This window comes from Microtus oregoni, unplaced genomic scaffold (assembly GCF_018167655.1).
Source record: "Microtus oregoni isolate MIOR12 unplaced genomic scaffold, Mior012 000115F_ref0000277, whole genome shotgun sequence".
Taxonomy (NCBI): Eukaryota; Metazoa; Chordata; class Mammalia; order Rodentia; family Cricetidae; genus Microtus; species Microtus oregoni.
Window position 1 is genome coordinate 1,279,806 of NW_024544744.1, and position 17,921 is coordinate 1,297,726.

The window sequence follows — 17,921 nt, forward strand, 5'->3', positions numbered from 1 at the left end:
CAGGATTCCCTGGCCTATGAGGGGAAAGGTTTGATGGAGACATTCAATTTAGACTCCCCCACATCTCTCTCTCTCTGCATAATGCCTGGCTGTGGGTCTCTGCATATGTTCCCTTCTGCTTTTGGATGAAGCCTCTGATGATGACTTGATAATACAAAAAAGAAAAACCACAGTTTTCTTGAATTCCATCATTTAGATCAGTGTACTCTGACCTGGCTTTGGTAACTGATGGGGGAGAGCAGATAATTCAGGCTTCAACCTCTCATAGGCATAATTGTATTAAGTCATCAACATGCTGTGTGTGATGACTGACATGTAGATACCCTTCTTAAGAATCAGATATCAGAACCCTGTGTATATCTCCACTGTTCCCATTGCCTGTACTCAGATACCTGGGATAGTTCTCAAACCAACCAAGAGGTGTTGACTATAGCTGGCCTCATATGGGTGGGTTGTGGCTTCTTGTGGTTAGCTTCTATCATAAGTGACAGAACTGTGGCATCTCCCAGATGCCAATGGCTTCATTTCAGGATGAGTACCATAATTATAACTCACTTGTTATTTTATTTTTCTTAATGTGTTACTTGTCTAATCTTATATTTGATCTCCAACTGGGTCTCCCAACCTCATGTATAGAAGCTGATTTTTTTTTCTGAACCTGAGACGCTGGGAGAATTCCCATTAATGTGTGTCGGCACAGAGACAAGCAGTGCCACCGTTTTTGATTATTTGGCGTTCACCTCGTAATGTTTCAGTCCTGGGGAGGATCTCAGTTCCCTTGTGGTTGCTGATGTTTGCTGAAAAATTAACCAAAAACGTTTTGTTCTCTTTCTAGAATCATGTCAATCCCGCCATGGACTTCACACAGACGCCTCCTGGCATGCTGGCTCTGGACAACATGCTGTATTTCGCTAAGCACCATCAGGATGCATACATCCGGGTGAGTGTGCTGGCTCTTCTCAGATACTGCCAGTGTCCTATGGAATTCTGTTTTCAGACCTACGCACAGAGGAGATTATTAGTTGAGTCATCCAGTGAATTTTCTTTTATCAGCAGTAAACTAAAGAAATGCAGTTGACCAAGGGGCTAAAATAAGGATACTTAACTTATACATTTCTTCCATTTATTTAAACAATACAGTCGGTACTGGGAAATGTTTTCTATAGTTTAATATAGAAGTGTGATTAAAAACTATTAAGGAATTAAGGGAACAGAAATGAACTGCATACCTAAATCCTGCAAAACCTCACATTTTGGTAGAGATTCCCTTTAGGCTTATTCCGGAGTTGGAAAGAGGCCCAGGATCCTCAGTGCCGCATTGCTTCATTTCAGTCTAATGTTAAGAGATAAAAACCTAATAAACACAAATAAAGAGAAAAATGGGATAGTTGTGGAGAAGAATCTTTCCGCATTTTGTAACAGCCTGAGCATACTCCTGGCACTGTGTTAGGTTGTTGATGGGAGGCAGAAGGAAGTAGGGACCTCTGTGCTTCTGTGTAATAGCAGGTTCCACCTACTGCCTGGGCAGTGCCCTGTAGAGAAGAGAGTGGGGGGACAGTGACATAAGACTTGTCCGTTGGGTTGCACATCTGAGGCCGTGGATTCATGGTGACACTGTGTTCCTGTCTTCAGGGAGGAGAGCACAGATGTAATTGAGTGGAATAGATGCAAGGCTGACATCCAGGAGGGATGTCAATGAAAAGGGAGTGGGCACGTTACTACAATGATGACTAGCCCAGAAGTTAGAAAGTGTTTGAAGTACGAATTGCTCAAAAGTAAGAAGCATCGGACTGAGCTGAAAATGGAGCATGTCCTCCGTGTGCTGGGGAATTCTTCGCTGGACTTTCAGTGGATTCAGTCTTCTGGAGATGTTCCCGGCACTGTTACTAGTTAGTGATTTAAATGTGGATGATTCCATTGTGTCTGGGCTAAAGTTTCTTCTGATAAACAAGGAAGATGTGGGGGCGCTCTGCCATGACAGTTCCTTAGCAGGTCTTTGGCAGTGAGTGTTGTTGTGCCCATGGGAAGATATTGGGTATATTTGTGTAAGCTGCAGTGAGAAATTGTACCGTTCAGCAGTGACTCCCTTGAATGAGGTTATGTTGAACTCCGTATTCTCTGTAGGGCCCATATTTTAAATGTTTACAGTTTGAGAAGCTTTGACCTATTGTGAATTGCTATTTGTAGTTTGAATATATGAAGATCTTTATGGTCATTTCTCTGAAAGGTTTGCAGTCTGATACATAACCAGAAGTTCAGTCTTTTCTAACATAATTGCTTTTCTGTAAACCTTGGATCTGAGGCCCAAGCTTGGTGACCATATGCCTTTAATTTTGTGCTTGGGAGGCAGAAGCAGCTGATCTCTGTGAGCTTGAGGACAGCCTGGTCTACAAAGTGAGTTGCAAGCCATCCAAGGCTACACAGTGCGAGCCTGTCTCAAAGTAAATAGAGAGACAAACAAGAACCCCTACCCACAAAACCAAAGAACAAAAAAACCTTCTTTAATTTCACTTACATATACACATACCTACGGCACAGGCATTTTCTGTGGGTGTAATCTGTTTTCACCACAGGAAAATTAGTATTTCGAGAGACCACACAATATCTAGCCTCAGAGAATTGAGTAGGAAAAGTAGCAGCCAAGTAGAAATTGAATTTCACATCAACTGATTGATGGTTGCAGATAAATGCCTCTAAGATTAGAGCTCGCTGATGCCAAATGTATTGTTAATTGCACGAGAAGCATATGTCTTATGAAAAGTAATTTAATGTTTTAAGCTTGATTTCTCAATGCATTTTCTACACTCTGATAAGTGAAATCAATACCATGGCAACCTGAAAGAACTTTGTATCTAACAAAGACACTTGAAGAGAAGCTTAGGGACAAAGCAAGGCGGGGTCTTTCTTCTTCTGCCTTTTCTTTATGGGTTGAAATATGTGTACCTCATATATTGTTAAATTTTCTCACAAGAGTTCCTTCCACGAGGTCCCTTGTAACTTTGGCGCATTGATTACTAGATGGAAGGCCAAAGCTAACTCCTAGATCCACTTCTCTGCCCCACGCAACCTCTTATTCTCTCTTCACTCCTCATCCAGTCCTGTTTCTGCTGGCTGAGTACTCACGAGAGTAAGGTCTGCCTGGGAGTTTGACTAATATATCAGAGGTTTCACTATTAAAACCAATTCTGCCTCTCCCACCAGCTATCCATTGCCAATAATACCCAGCTAAGGGAAGGATTTCATCTGGTTTTAGCTCACACAGCTCTTAGGCATGCAGACACAATCTCTGTGAGTTCACGGCACATCTGCCTTGCTGTGTCCAGAAAACGTTATTTCCCTTAAGTCATCTACCACCTCTGGATTCTTTGTTAAGCTTTTATTTTAAATAAAATCCACTCCTTTTTTTTTTTTAACAAGGTAAAGCTCCAGTATGTATTCAGCTATTCATTTATTAGGTGTATTATTTGATAGATTCAACTTCTTCACTTGAATATAGCCTTGCCATTCATGCTCTTTCTCACTCAGAGAAAGTGTGCACCGAATATGGTGGTGCACACCTTTAATTCCAGAACTGATGAGGTATAGGTAGAGGCAGGTGGGTCTCTGTGAGTTTGATGTCAGCCTGGTCTACAGAGTGAGTTCCAGGACAGTGAGGACAGTTACTTAGAGAAACTGTGTTTCAAAAATAATCAAGAGAAAATATGGGGAAGGAGGGAAAGTGTGTTCTTCCTCTTTTCCCCACCCCCACCATTATTCCCTTTGTTTTTGACATTTCTCTTCTCTCGTTTCCATGATCATTTTGGTCTTAGGTGTTGTCTTGCCTTCTGCCCTAGGTCCCTGCCTTTGTCTTAGCAACCTTGGTCACCTGCATGTGTACGCCCATCACTTTGCAGACCTTCCTTCCCTTTGCCCTTCTGTTGATACTTAGGGTTGGTCCACGATCATTAAGGTGGAAAGTGGACAGACATGGTGCAGGATCAGTAACCGAGAGCCTTACATCCTGATCCGCATGCAGCAGGCAGAGCGTGAGTGTGACTGGGTCTGGTGTGAGCTGTTGAAACCTCAAAGCTTACTCTCAGTGATGCACTGCCTCCAGTAAGGCCATGCTTCCTAATCCTTCTCAAATAGTTCTACTGTCTGGGAACCAAACATTCAAATATATGAGCCTTTAGGGGCCGTTCTCATTCAAGCTACTGCATGGTATTAGCTGGGTGTTTCAGTTACTTTCCAGCTTGCTGTGATAAAATATCTTGACAAGAGCAGTTTGATGGAGGAAGGGTTTATTTCAGTTCACAGTGCCATTGACTATGGTCCATCATGACAAGCATGTTGTAGTAGGAGGAACTTGAGGCAGATGGTCACATTGCTGTAGTCAAGAAAAGGAAGTGATTGTCAACAGCTAGCTTCTTCTATTTTAGCCAGACTAGGTAATGGTGCTGCCCAGTTTTAGTGTAGACATCCCTCCTCAGCTAATCTAGTCAAGGGAATCCTTCCAAACCTCTTGGTGTGATTCAGCATTCTGTCAAAATGACAATATTAACCATCATACTGGTATGAAGGGAAGACAGAGGTGGGTCTGTCAAATAAAGGGGAAATGAGAGGGGGTGTGATGGTGTGTGCTTTGTTCAGGAAGCCAGTGAACACCAAGATAGCACAGGTGAGATGGGAGTGGAACGGGCGGCCCTAGCCCAATGGGCAAATTGGAGACACGTCCTTAGAGACCTTTGAAACTATATTAACGTGCTTTTTCGGACCTAAACTTCATTTCCAAGCAGATATAACAATTTCTAAACAATAAACCTAAACATTTTCTCAAGGGAATTAATTAAGCAGAGATGATGATTTTAGGAAAAGCACTTTCTTGCTCAAAACATGAGAAATAGAGGCTAGAGGCTGGTGAAGAAGCTGGGGTGGGGAATAGGAGCTAGGGCCACAGATATGCTGTAGAAAGGGGGCTTAGGAAGTTAAGAAATTGTAGACAAGTGATGTTAACCTGACTTAAGGTGCCAGTGGGGAGAAGCAGTTTGGTTGCAGATAAAGTAAATTTGGCTATCCAAAGAAGAGGTGGACGTTGGGCTTGAGGGACCTAGGTGACAGTGCTGACTTTGGCCACTTAGAGCTCCCTACCCCCAATTTTTTGTCCTTTTCCTGATCTGTGCCTTTTGACCATCTACCTGAGTGTTTCTGTGAGGCAGACAGTGAGCTTGAGGTGCGGAGCTGAAACCCATAGGACCTGGCGTTCCTTGTGTTCCACCTCTTAAGGATGCGCACCCTCTCTAGTCCGTGCATCTGTCTGACTGCTAAACTCTCCTTCGAGACCATCCCTGTGCCTTTGTCTCTCACTACCCATCCCTTTCTCTCTGTCCTCTGAGCTACCACCTAACTAACCCTTTGTCAAAACAAAATTATGGCAGTCCACATGTTAACCAGGCAGTTATAAATTCTGCCTGAGCATTTGTGACACCCTTATGTTTGAATGTTTCATGCCCTCTGCCTGATGGACAGCTCTCTAAGCAAAACTTGTCTTTAGATAACCCCTGGCCTTCTTCCTGGAGGATATTATTGACCCTGCTCCTTGGACACTCAAATCGAATTCCTGTGACCTTTTATAGCTTTAAATATATTTACCTGTGCTTCGTGTCTCCTGGAATTGACTGAAATAAACTGTGTGAGCAGACACTGAAGTTCATTTACATTTCCAACTATTGGCCCACTGTCTAGTGCCTAGTACCTTCCAATATTTCCTTATTAATCAAGCAGTTAAAGAACTTGTTTGCCAATGCAAAATAGAGTCCATGTTTGTTTGTTTGTTTGTTTTTATATGCTTTTTGTTTCATTTTGTTTGGGTATATTTTTGTTGTCTTACTCTTTGTTTCATTTTTGTTTTCTCTTTTTAAGAAATAAAGAAGGAACATGAAATTGAGTGTGTAGGGAGGTAGAAAATATCTAGGAGGAGTTAGGAAAGGGACATAATATAATCAAAATGTAGTGCATGAAAAACTTTCTTAAGGAAAAAAGAACAGAATTTTCTTAGCTTTATTTTTTGTCCTCATCTGAAATTCATGGCCTTCATACTTCTAAAGATATTGTTTGCCACATGAATTTCTTGATGGGTGGCTAGGTTTCTTATGTAATACTTGAATAAAACCATAGTAACTGTGTTCTAGTGGAAGTTGCAGATGTAATTGAATTACCCCACAGTTGGGTGGGCACAGACCCAAGGAGGAATTACAGACCTGAGCATCTCACTGAGTGTGGAGTGAAATCACCACGATTTCAGATATGAATCTTTCATCATATTATCAAACATTTGATTAACACCAAACAGTGTTATTTCAAGGAACAAGAGCGCCCAGTAAAAGTGTCTTAGCAGAGAATTCTTGATTGATCTGTTGTTTCAAAGCAGTGACATGAAAAGTGACACTAAGAAGCAATCCAGATATTCAGAACCTGTTTTCAGGCATGAGACCGACCCTTACAGAAACTAGATGAGTTTTAAATGCGCAACAATCAAAGCTAAATGCACGCAAGTGTGATTCTTCTATGGTTGCTTGTATATTATCAGAGAATATAAAAGGTATGAGGGGCAGGGTAAGGCATATTTCCTTAGATGCTAAAAGAAAGTTGAAGAAAATGCACTAAATTATTTTTTTTGAGTGTTACAATCATTCATTCATTGTCTCATTCACAAATGTTATCAAACACCAAGCAGACATGGTGTCATGCGCAGTAGATGTGGTGGTAAGGATAAAAGCTAAGATTTGGCTCTTATACAGAAGAAATAATCACACACACACACACACACACACACACACACACACACACACACACACAAATAGTAATAATTGCTTTCCATTTGGGAAATTCCTTGCCTCCTTAGGGGGTTTTAGACGTACACAGTACTGGGAACCCTCTAATAAGTCGTAGAAGCTCTCTTTGATAGTGTGAGGTTTTTCACACTATGTGGAACACGTCAATTTTCACAACTTTTGGACGTATCTTGTTTAGCTATATCAGAGGACTAACATTGAGGACTTCCTCCTGTGACCTGACTTTAGACAATGACCCGACTTTCTAAAGAAACCAGGTGGCAATTGGTCAGTGTGGAATAAAGCAGACCTAACTCGATGTTCCGCCTCAGTTCTTGTGGGGCTGTATCGTAAATATGGTTCCCTAATGAAGCTGCTCCCTCACTGATTTATAGACTCTCACCAACAAAGGTGTTACTCAACAGGATTTATAAGATCTGGAGGCTTCCAGGATCAAAATGAAAAGTTAACACTGGCACTGGTTTGTTCTTTACATAACCTGCAATCCTTTTTTTTAATCGAGGTATAATTGGTCTATGAAAACAATTTGCATAATTAATGTATGCAATTTGGTGGAGTACCCTGCAATTCTTGCTTTATCATACTTCCTAGTTTATGACTAGCATTTTATCCACTGCAATATCATGGGACACTAGGTGACTATAGTAGACGATATTGAATTTCCTGATGAGGAATATAGAAATGCTTTTAAAAATAAGATTAATTATACTAGTTTCACATAATTGCAGGCCAGTGCATATATATGTTTATAATATTATGCCAAATCAGAACAAAAATATTGATAGTGTGTTAAGTATGAGATAGTGAGGAACGATGTATATCTCAAATTAAGAATGGGTTTCTCAAGGTACTTTTCATTAGAGGCATATTTTCCAGAAATGAACTATGTAAAGTATATCTATATTTAAAAATCCATTAAGTGGAATTTTTCCACTGTATCCCCCTAGTAATACTTTTTAGTCGGCAGGGCTAGGAATGGTGGCAAATCCCTGCTATCCTAGTACTTGGGAGGACGAAGCGGTGGATCAAGTTCAAGGCTGGTCTCCGCTAGTGACACTGTCTCAAAAACCCAAATAAATGAAGGTGAATAAGGGAGGGATGGAGGAAGAAGCACAGAAGAGAAAGATGAGAGAGGCTAGGTAGTTGGATACTGATCTGAGGCTACTGAAACAGAAACCTCAGAGTGCTCTGGATGAGAAAGATGAGAAGTGTCACTTCTGGGGTCTTGGAAAACATTGTGATCCCCTCCTCAGTGCAGGATGACCGGGTGACTCTGTACCTTATCTTCTATCTACATATCCCTCTGCTTTGTCAATAGAGGCTCACCTCAGTTTAGCAGGGATGCTCTCGTCAAGTTTCCTCCTAGCAGTGCCGGAGAGCTCCTGCACAGTTATTACAGCGAGCATGTACTTATAACTGAGCTTGCGGGGAGGTAAAGGCAAGGTCTTCATTAATTGCTCACCATACTGTTCTGCAGTTGGTACTTTCCTTATTTATGCTTGAGGGAACTGACACACAGAGAGAGCCTGCCCAGGGTCACAGAGCTAGAGATATACCAGAGCTAAATTTTTAAAATTTATGATTTTTAAATGTATTCTTATTAAAATATGATAACCACTTCTCCTTTCCCCCTCCAGCCTCTCCTATATTCCTCTCCCTCAAATTAATAGCTTATTTTCTTTGATTATTGTTACATATAAATGTGTGTGCATAAACCTATATGAATATACACTTACATGTATAAAACACAAAATGTAGCTGTCCCCCTCATCAAAGAGGCTTTACTCTACAACACATGGGAACCATCACAGGAAACCTCATCTGAACACAATGTAGCGATTGATGCAATCAGTCAATGAACAATACAGTTTCACAGCAGACATCTTGATAGTCTGCCTCTTGCAATCCTTCTGCCTTGGCTTCCAGGATGTTCCCTGAGCTATAGAGCAGGAGCTGTGGTGGGCATACATCTATTGGGGCTGGGCTCCCCATGATCCATTGATCTCTGCACTCAGTCCAGTTGAGGTTTTCAGTGATGGTTTCCATGTGCTGCAGAGTGAGCTTCTTGGATGAGTGTGATGGTGACATTTATCTCGGAGTATATAGCTAAGGTTTAGAATGTAGTTAGGATTATGCTGGTCTAGCAAAGAGATTGTAGTAGATTCTTTTCTGCAGTCTAGCCCTGGGAAGCTGCTTAGGTTTCCCTTATGTTGGGTGAGCCTGAAATAAAATTAGACAACTGTTGGTTGGCACTAACTTGGGAGTGCCACTACTTGTACCTTTATCTCGACCTGGCATTGTTGTGGTTTTTAGGTGTTGCATCTTGGTAGGACTACTTAACTTCTACCCTCTTTTGGCAAGTCTGACCATAAGAAAGATGCTTTCAGGTCAAATCCAAGTAGAGTGATCCAAGTGTGTGGTCTTCATTTTTCTCTGCAGTGGGATAGCATCCTGTTGTGCTTATGTATCCCATTTTTGTTAGCATGCACCTGCTGAAGGGCATTTGGGTTGCTTTCTTTTCTGGCAATTGTGAATAGGGCAGCAATGAAGATGGCCAAGCGAGCATCTGTGGAATACGATGCTGAGTCCCTTGGGCGTATGCCATGTGGGTAGGGGGTCATATAGTAATTTATTTTTAGTTTTCTGAGAATTCACATACTGCACCAGTTACATCTGGTTAATGTGGGCTAGGAGATTTATGTGGCACTTTCAGGCATACTTCAGGTGAACCTTCAGATGCTCTTTGCCCCATTAGTCCGGTATTGTCTGAGGAAAGAGAATTTGATTTCCCTGGAAGCAGTTCTTATTCTCCCTCTGTTAATGAGTCACCTAGACTCCCTAATCTATTCTGTTTGGCTTCTTTCTTTCTGTGTCTTCTTGGTACTTCTGTGTTGTGTATCTTGGTGGCCATTGATAAGAATCCTCTCCAGCTGACTGAACTTCTCAGCCTGTTGCTGGTACCCGGGGGGTCTTCGTATGATTGCACTGGCTGTGCCCTTTGTCACTGCTCAGATAGATTCTCTGCCTTCCCTGTTTGCACTTCTCCAACCTAGGCAACGCCCTGAGACCAGGACTTCATTTTGTCCTGTCTGTTCATTCCTTTTCTGAGAATAAAGGACTTAACGCCAGGCTCTTGTGAGGCGAAAAGGGGACTGGGAGTGATTGTGCCTCACAGTTTCTCCTGCTGTAAATTTGAAAGGAAAGAAAACATTGTCCACTCTGTAAAATTTCTGGCTTGTGTTCTGGAGCTGTGAGCACCATCAGGCACCTGGTGGCTCTAAGAAATAGAGAACGAAGCTAGCTGCTGTCCACCAGCCCATCCTGCAGGGAAGCGGGATCTAGTGTTGTAGGCCCGTAGGCCGCGTGCCTGTGCTCAGGCGGGTGCGGGTGGGGGCGATGCTGACTCTTCAAAGTAAATTAAGGAACTTTTCACATTTCAAAGGGGGAAATTGGCAGTTTTCCAAGCAGCATAATTACAGGACAGTGTGTAATATGTAATTAAACTTAACTATGAAGCAAATGATTGGAATACAGCTTGCTGGAACATCATTTTTTCGTTCCCATAGCACTGACAGATCTTCCCCTCCCCTTGTCCCCGAAGTAGCTTCAGCAGCAATTGCTCCTAATTTTTTTTAAAATAAAATTATATGTTGCCACTTAAACACACGGTTTTGTGTAAAGGAACCTTTTTTATTTGAGTGACATTTTCCTTCTAGGTGATGTGGAGAAAAGATTCAGCTTAGAATAGCAAGGACCCCTTGGCAGAGCCTTGCAGGGGCTTTACAAAATGATTCTTTGTCTAATAATTCATGTAAACACTTTATTTTGCCGTTTATTTTCTTATTTTATTCTTTCTCTGACCAAGGTCCATAGCTTGGAGGCTTGTTTTTATGTACAGGGTTTTTTTTTTTTTCAAGCCTAAAAATAGCAGCATTAATTCCGTTGATTGTGAATCCGCAAGCTGTTACTGCCAAACAATCGGGACCCCTTGAGAGTGTGAATGCATGTGATTAGATTTACTAATTGGGCTGGAAAGCACAAATTCTGACTTCCAAAGCCAAAGCTTTGAATGGAATGCTTCAGTCCTTAGGATGAGATTATTGTTAAACATGGGCCTGGCTTATTTCAGAGGACTGGTCCTTGGGGACGGAGGGCAGACACGCAGGGATGCACCGATGGATGCAATGGATATATGGCCTCCCTAGACCACCTGCCACCTGCTGCCCCACCTGCTTTCCTGCTCCCTCCTCTCAGTGTCTGAAATGTCAGGAGTTCTGTTGCAACATGGCTATGTCTCTGATTTAGTTTTTCTTAGTTCCAGACCAAGCTGAGATACAGTTTCAAAGTTTTTCACTGATTTATGCAGTGTCTTCTAGTCAACTTTAAAGCCCTGGGAATGCCTCGCATGGTGCTTATATACCTTTACCAAGTGGGAGGCCCTGGGTTAAACTTACAGCAACAAACAGAAGCAGTAGACTTTAAATTATTGGTGTGTTTGCTGGAAAAAAAAAAGATGTTCTTGGCACATTACAAATTTAAGTCTGTTGTGAATTTGAAGCTATAGAAGGTCTATGTGTGGCTGCCACCCTTCTGGCCCTATTGGCATTAGCTGCTGCCTCTCAGGGGCTGCTGTGGTTTTTCTGCCTCAAGCCCAGTTGGGTTCTTAGTTCTTCACATCTTTCCTCCATGTTGTCTGCTTTGTTTTTTTACTTGGTGATGTAACTAAAGGTTTGTTGGATCCCTCCTTTGTGACAAGCCCTGCTTCTTTCTGCTGTGATTATGAACCCCTTCCTTCAAGTGCATGTCCATCTGTGTGGCCTGTGCAGAGAGCTCTCTTGGGGCTTGTAGCTTCTTCCTTCTGCACGGCATCCATTGCTGCCCTGTATTGTAGTTGCAGTGCAGGAGCTCAGAGTAAAAACCCACTCCTGCTTCTTTCTTGGAGAGGGAAAGGTTTCATAGAGAGATAGGGGAGCTACAGTCCTTCCTGACTTTTTGTTATTTCTGTTGATGGCCTCTGCAGTTGGGGACAGTTTTTAATGGCTATAGAATAATGGCTATAGAATAATTACTATCCTGAGCCCCTGCTGGAATTGCTTAACAGTTATAGGGAGTTTTGCTTTGAGAAATCATGTCATCTGCAAACAAGTGCAACAAGATTGTTTGTTCCTTCCCAATCTGAGGCAGTTTTTCTTATTATTACCTTATTTAGTTACCTACGGCTACCAATAAGATAGTGAATAGGAGTGTGTGTGTGGGGGGGGGGTATTGTATCTAGTCTTGAGGAAAAGGTGATGAATGTCCCACCTTTATGTATGATGTTAGCTGTTGTTGTTTTCTTATAGATGTTCTTTATAAAACTGATAAAATTTCCTCCTGTTTTAATTTCATGAGAGTTTTGTCATTGGATGGGTGCTGTATGTTGTTCAGTGCTTTTTTTTTATTGGTATTAGTAGATCTTGAACTTGTTAATGCTCTGGTTTGTATCAATTGATTTTCAATTGTGATGTGTAATTCTTTTTATTCATAGTTAGAGTCTACTTAATGTTTTGTAGTTTTTTTATTGATACAATGTCATTGCGCTGTACATTGTATAGCATGCACTTTGCATATAATTGGCATCACCACAAAAGTCAGGAGTGGTGAGCTGTTTCCCCCTCATGCTATACCGCTTTAACCGTTCCCTTCTTCCCCACTGCTTTTTCTTTATTGTGGCGATCACAATCACCAACATGGTCCCCATATCTGTGATTTTGTGATTTTAAAGGAACTCAGGACCGCAAGGGGTGCACCCACACAATGAGACAATGGGGTTGTTCTACTGGAACTCACCAAGGCCAGCTGGCCTGGGTCTGAAAAAGCATGGGATAAAACTGGACCCTCTGAACATAGCGGACAATGAGGACTACTGAGAACTCAAGAACAATGGCAATGGGTTTCTGATCCTACTGCACGCACTGGCTTTGTGGGAGCCTAGGCAGTTTGGATGCTCAACTTACTAGACCTGGATGGAGGTGGGGGTTCCTTGGACTCCCCACAGGACAGGGAACCCTGATTGCTTTTCGAGCTGAGGAGGGGGGGGGGACTTAATTGGGGGAGGGGGAGGGAAATGGGAGGTGGTGGCGGGGAAGAGACAGAAATCTTTAATAAATAAATAAATTTAAAAAAAAATAAAAGAAAAGAAAAAAAGGAATGTTACATAGATGGAGTCGTGCACATTTAGTGTTGGGGCTAGATTTCTGCACTGGGCACAGGTCTCTAAAGGTGCAGGTTCTCTGTAACAAGAATGTTCTCTTTTGTTTTTTTTTATAAGTAGTGTTCAATGGATCCATGATACAGTTTGTTTTACTGTTTACTCATTGACAAACATGATTCATTTGTAGTTTGGACAATTATGAATAAAACCATTATGAATATATGCATGCAGCTGTCTATGTGAGCATTGAGTTCCTAGCTCTCTGTGTTAAATGTTCCTGGGGAAATTTTGCATGTATGTTAAAAGATTTGTTGGTCTCTTCTTTGCCATGCCTTTGGCCTTGGTGTTGGGGTGACCTGGCCTCTCAGGAGAGTTTAGGAAGGAGTCATTTGCTTCTGTCCTCTGGAATAAATTGTAGGGAATCAGTTCATATCATTCCTAAGCTGTTTGATAAAATTCACCCATGAAACCATCTGTGCCTGATACTTTATGGTTAGGGAGGTTATTAGTTATTGATTCAATTCCTTTAATAGACCTGGAAGTACCTGGATGATCTGTTTTGGCGCATTGTGTCATTCAAGGAATTAGTCCTTTCCTCTAAATCGTCAGAACATAGACTGTGTGAGCATAGAGCTGTCTGTGGGAATTGGTTATTAAGTCCACGCATTCTGCAGCACTGGCTCCTTTTTCACATTCACTGTCATAATTAGCTTTATATCTTTGTTCCTTCCCTTAGTATGTTAAAATTGTTCCTGATTGTAACTAAGAGTCGACTTGATTTCCTTGGTTTCTCTACTGATTTTGCTTTCAATTTCATAGATTTCTACTCCTGCTTTTATTCCTTTCTTTGGGCTTTAATTTTTCTTCTCTCTCTCTCTTTTTTTTTCCTATGGTGAAATTGTAGAAGCTGTTCCTCCTGCAGGATTTTGGCTTAGCTAAACCTCCTTGGCACTTGTGTCCTGGAAGTGGATGTGCTTTGCTTTGCTCTACTTTCTCAGTGACTTGGAAATCTTGGGCTTAAGGTTATTCTTCATTGCAATGAGGAGTGTAAGCTGAACATCACCAGCAAGGCCTGTTGACTTTACTCTCAGACAGTGTTCACAGCCTGCATTTAGACACACACACACACACACACACACACACACACACACACTGCTAAAATAATGCATCCTGTCAGCTCTCTGTCCTACAGTCCTGTTAACAACCCACTAGCCGGCTCTAGCTGCTACCAGCTTCCCTCCCCTCATCTGCTCTCGCTATGTTAATCACACTGTCAAGATACCTTGACATCCTTCCAAGCTTGGCCAAAGGATCCCTGCCCTGTCACAACCCTAAGTGGTTCCCTTCTGATGCAAAGTACCGTCTAGGACACCCACTACTTACATCTTGCTTACATTTATTCTGTGCCTTTCCTTGGGGAGTACAATAGACCCTTGGGGAGTCTACTCACCCAAGGTGGGGAACCGATACCAGCATAGACTCTGCTAAAGTCCGATGTGGTAAGCTTGGAGTTGTTTATAGGAATAGGGGTGATTGGTTATCTACAGGAGCACTGATGGCACTCAGAGGCAACTGTATCACCAAGAAGCTCATCCCTACATGGGGAATGACTCATGGAAGCTGCAGCCCAGGAGCTGTCTGCATGATGTGCAGACATCTGGACTGGTCAGAATCCCCTTTCTTTGCAGTTGTTCCCTCCTGCCATCGTAGGTGACAGGATTCTTGTCTTTCACCTTTCCCAGTAGCCTGAGGTTTAGTTACTTCCTGAGTCTTCCCTCCTCCCTCTGATGGGGGATGTTAGGGGTCACAGCAACATTTCGTGGCTCTGATTTTGTGTCCTCTGCTTCTGTCCCACTCAACTCCAGACACTGCTACTTTGTATTCATCAGTTGGAGCTCACACAACTAAATAATCCCAGGCTGGATGGCTTAAACTACAGGGATTTGTTTCCTCACAGCTCCGAGGTTGGTAGGGTAGGATCAAGGTGTCAACAGGGGTAGTTTCTCCTGAGGTCCCTCTCTGTTACTGGTGTATAGATAGTTGCCCTCTTGTTGCTTCTCTGCATAGTCATCCCTCAGGGAAGGTCCATCCCAGTGTCGGGCCTTGTAAGAGCACCAGGACTAATGTCTCACGCTCAAGCTCTTGCCCTCACCCCTCTCGATTGCTTGTTCACTAGTCTTTTTTGTTTGTTTGTTTTTTGTTTTGTTTTTTGAGACAGGGTTTCTCTGTAGCTTTGGAGCCTGACCTGGAACTAGCTCTTATAGACCAGGCTGGCCTTGAACTCACAGAGATCCGCCTGCCTCTGCCTCCCCCAGGCCTCACTAGTCTTTTCTTCAGATGTAGTCATGTGCTCAGAGTCTTAGGGCTGCTAGATATGATGGGGAGGCACAGTCCTCTCTATAGCATGCTTGCCGACCTTGTGGGTACCACTGGCTGTGCCCTGTTTCATTCTGACTTTTTCTCTTGGACATCTGTTAGTTAAACATGGAGGTTACACTCCCCCACTTCCTCTGCTGTCAGAGACTTCCATAGAATTTCCACCCCTTCGCTTTCTGTCCACTCCTCCTCTACAAGCCTGATGCACCCTCCCCCCCCAGTATTAATATTTATTGTTCATTCCATTTCCTGGTAGCCCTCAGGAACCTGGAAGCCCCATGGGAGAGAGGATCTCAGCTGCCAGTGTCACCATTGCAGCCCAGAGCAGGAACTTAGCTCTTGTTTATATTGTTTATAAATGAGTGCCCAAACCAAATCAGTGGCAGGGCCCTTCCAGAAAGTTCTGGTGTCGTGCCTCCTGGTGGAATTCACCCTCAGGAAGGGAGCAGTAGAAACAGTATTCTCCTGGCTGCACTGCCCTTCTGGCCTGTGTCTGTCTTGGCATGGGGACCAAAGAGAGAGCGTGCTGCAAGGTGACCTTGCCCCAGATATGCTGGCAGCTCATACTTGGGTGACTCATTGCTGATTTCCATTTTTGAATTGTATTCATGTGACCATATAATACTAGGCCAGCCAGTATCACCACCTGCCTGACAAATCAGAAGTCATTTTGTATTGGTGCTATCAAATTTAGATGGTAATAGTGCCCCAAATCGCATTATATTAGTTAGAAGTAGCTCTCCTACCTTAGGAACTATGCAGTAGACAGACCTGTTATACCTAGGAGTGTGTGACCTTGCCAGGTAATTTTATTTTTATATTAACCCTAATTTTTAATCCCATTTCGTTCTGCATTAATACAATGCAAGACTCTAAACTTTAATATAAAATCATAGATCATGGGCAGTATTTTCACGTATTTTTAAACATCTTCCCGCTGGTCTTCAGTCCAAGTGTGGAGCCCAGAGAAACTGGGTTATGACCAGTAAAGGAGAAGCAGCAGAAGCAGTAACAGCAGAGTAGATGAACCTGCCAGTGAGGTACCACGACAAGAGGGCAAAGAACAGAAGTGTTTCCCTTGGACTTCTTGTCTGGACTGCCACTGGAGAACGGTGCCCAGATTTAGGGTAGGTGTTTCCACTTCAGTTAACTTAAGAAACTCCCACACCGATGTGCTCAGTAGCTTGTTTCTTAGTTGATTCTGGCCAAGCTGACAAGCATGATTAACCCTTAGAGCATCTGTCTATAAAGTTGCTATTACCAACAACAGGGAAGTAGCCTGGCCGATCTTTTAGCTTTTGAACTGTGATGCTCCTGTACCACAGGACACTTGCACAAGCATGGAAGAGGGAATGGGCCTTGACGAGCAGGCGAGGCTCTCCCATGGCTGAGGCATGAGTGGCAAGGCATTAGCAGCATGTAACTGCTGTGGGAGAATGCTCTCCCTAGGCTCTGGTGAGCTGCACATGTGAGGAGTGTCGGTGGGGGCAGGACCTGACCTCAGGCCTGTGGGAAACACCAAATCCCATATCTTGTGCTGAATAAACAGGTGCCCATCGGGCAGTGTGACCCCTTTGCCATGGTGGCAGGCTTAACCACAATTTTGAATTTTTCCTTTTTTTTTTTTAATAAATGTATTTATTTTTGGTGAGTCTTTAAAGAAAGGATCTGAAAAACACTGAAGCCATTTTGGTATATGAGTCTGAGAAGCTTGGCTTACCTAGTATCTCAGTATCTACACTCTCAATTTTCTTGACTTCTCAGGAGTCAAAAGCAGACCACCTGTCTGTGATGCCAGTGTGTGGCAGATTGAAGATTGTGGGGTTCTTTCCTGAGGGCATTTAAGTTGCTTCCTGGGAAAGCCACAGGCATCCATTTCCTTAGTCTGCTGCACGCTCTTCCCCTCCATATCCGGCATCAGAAATTCCCATCCTTTATAGAGGAATTAGGAGACATCTCCTCACTAGCCCCATTCCTCAGGAATTTCCTGAGTGTTTTCACCATTTACCCGAAAAGGCCAGGAAAGCAGAGTGCGCACAGGGGCGATTTCCCGCTAGAACAGGGGCCATGCTGCCTAAGTGCTCTCCGGTGAGTGTGGAGGGCAAGAAAGCCCAGGGAAAGCATCTTCTAGGAAACAAGTGCCTTTCACTTTCTTCAGTGCCTGCGGGGGATCAGTGTCTCAGTGTCTGGTCACAGACTGTGACTACTGCAACCTCGCTCACTGTGATTCCCATGGTAGCCTTTGTGGGTGGTTGGGTGCTACTGTGGAGGCAGCAGGTGGGACGTGTTGGGGACACCTCCTTGGCGTGGGAGCTGGCTCCCCATCATCTCGTGTCTTGTTCTGCTTCCCACTCAGCATTTACAGGGACCATTTATAGCAAACACTGGCCAAGTGTTTCCCAGAAACCCACAGCTAGGACATCTCCGCACATTCCAGCCTTATGTAAACGTTTCTCTCCTCACAATCCACAAAGAAGGTTTGAGCTCAATACGCATGTGCATACCTTTGCAGTGTAGGCAGG

General features: G+C 43.1%; 1 protein-coding gene across 4 annotated transcripts in view; it reads left to right on the forward strand.

Moving 5' to 3' along the window:
- Elmo1 (engulfment and cell motility 1) overlaps positions 1 to 17,921 on the forward strand; it is a 535,377-nt gene that overhangs the window by 265,229 nt on the left and 252,227 nt on the right. For all 4 annotated transcript variants that reach the window (XM_041645693.1, XM_041645696.1, XM_041645694.1 and 1 more), the window contains one exon: positions 836 to 940. In XM_041645693.1, coding sequence (XP_041501627.1) covers positions 836 to 940 — 105 coding nt within the window. The remainder of the gene's footprint in view (positions 1 to 835; positions 941 to 17,921) is intronic.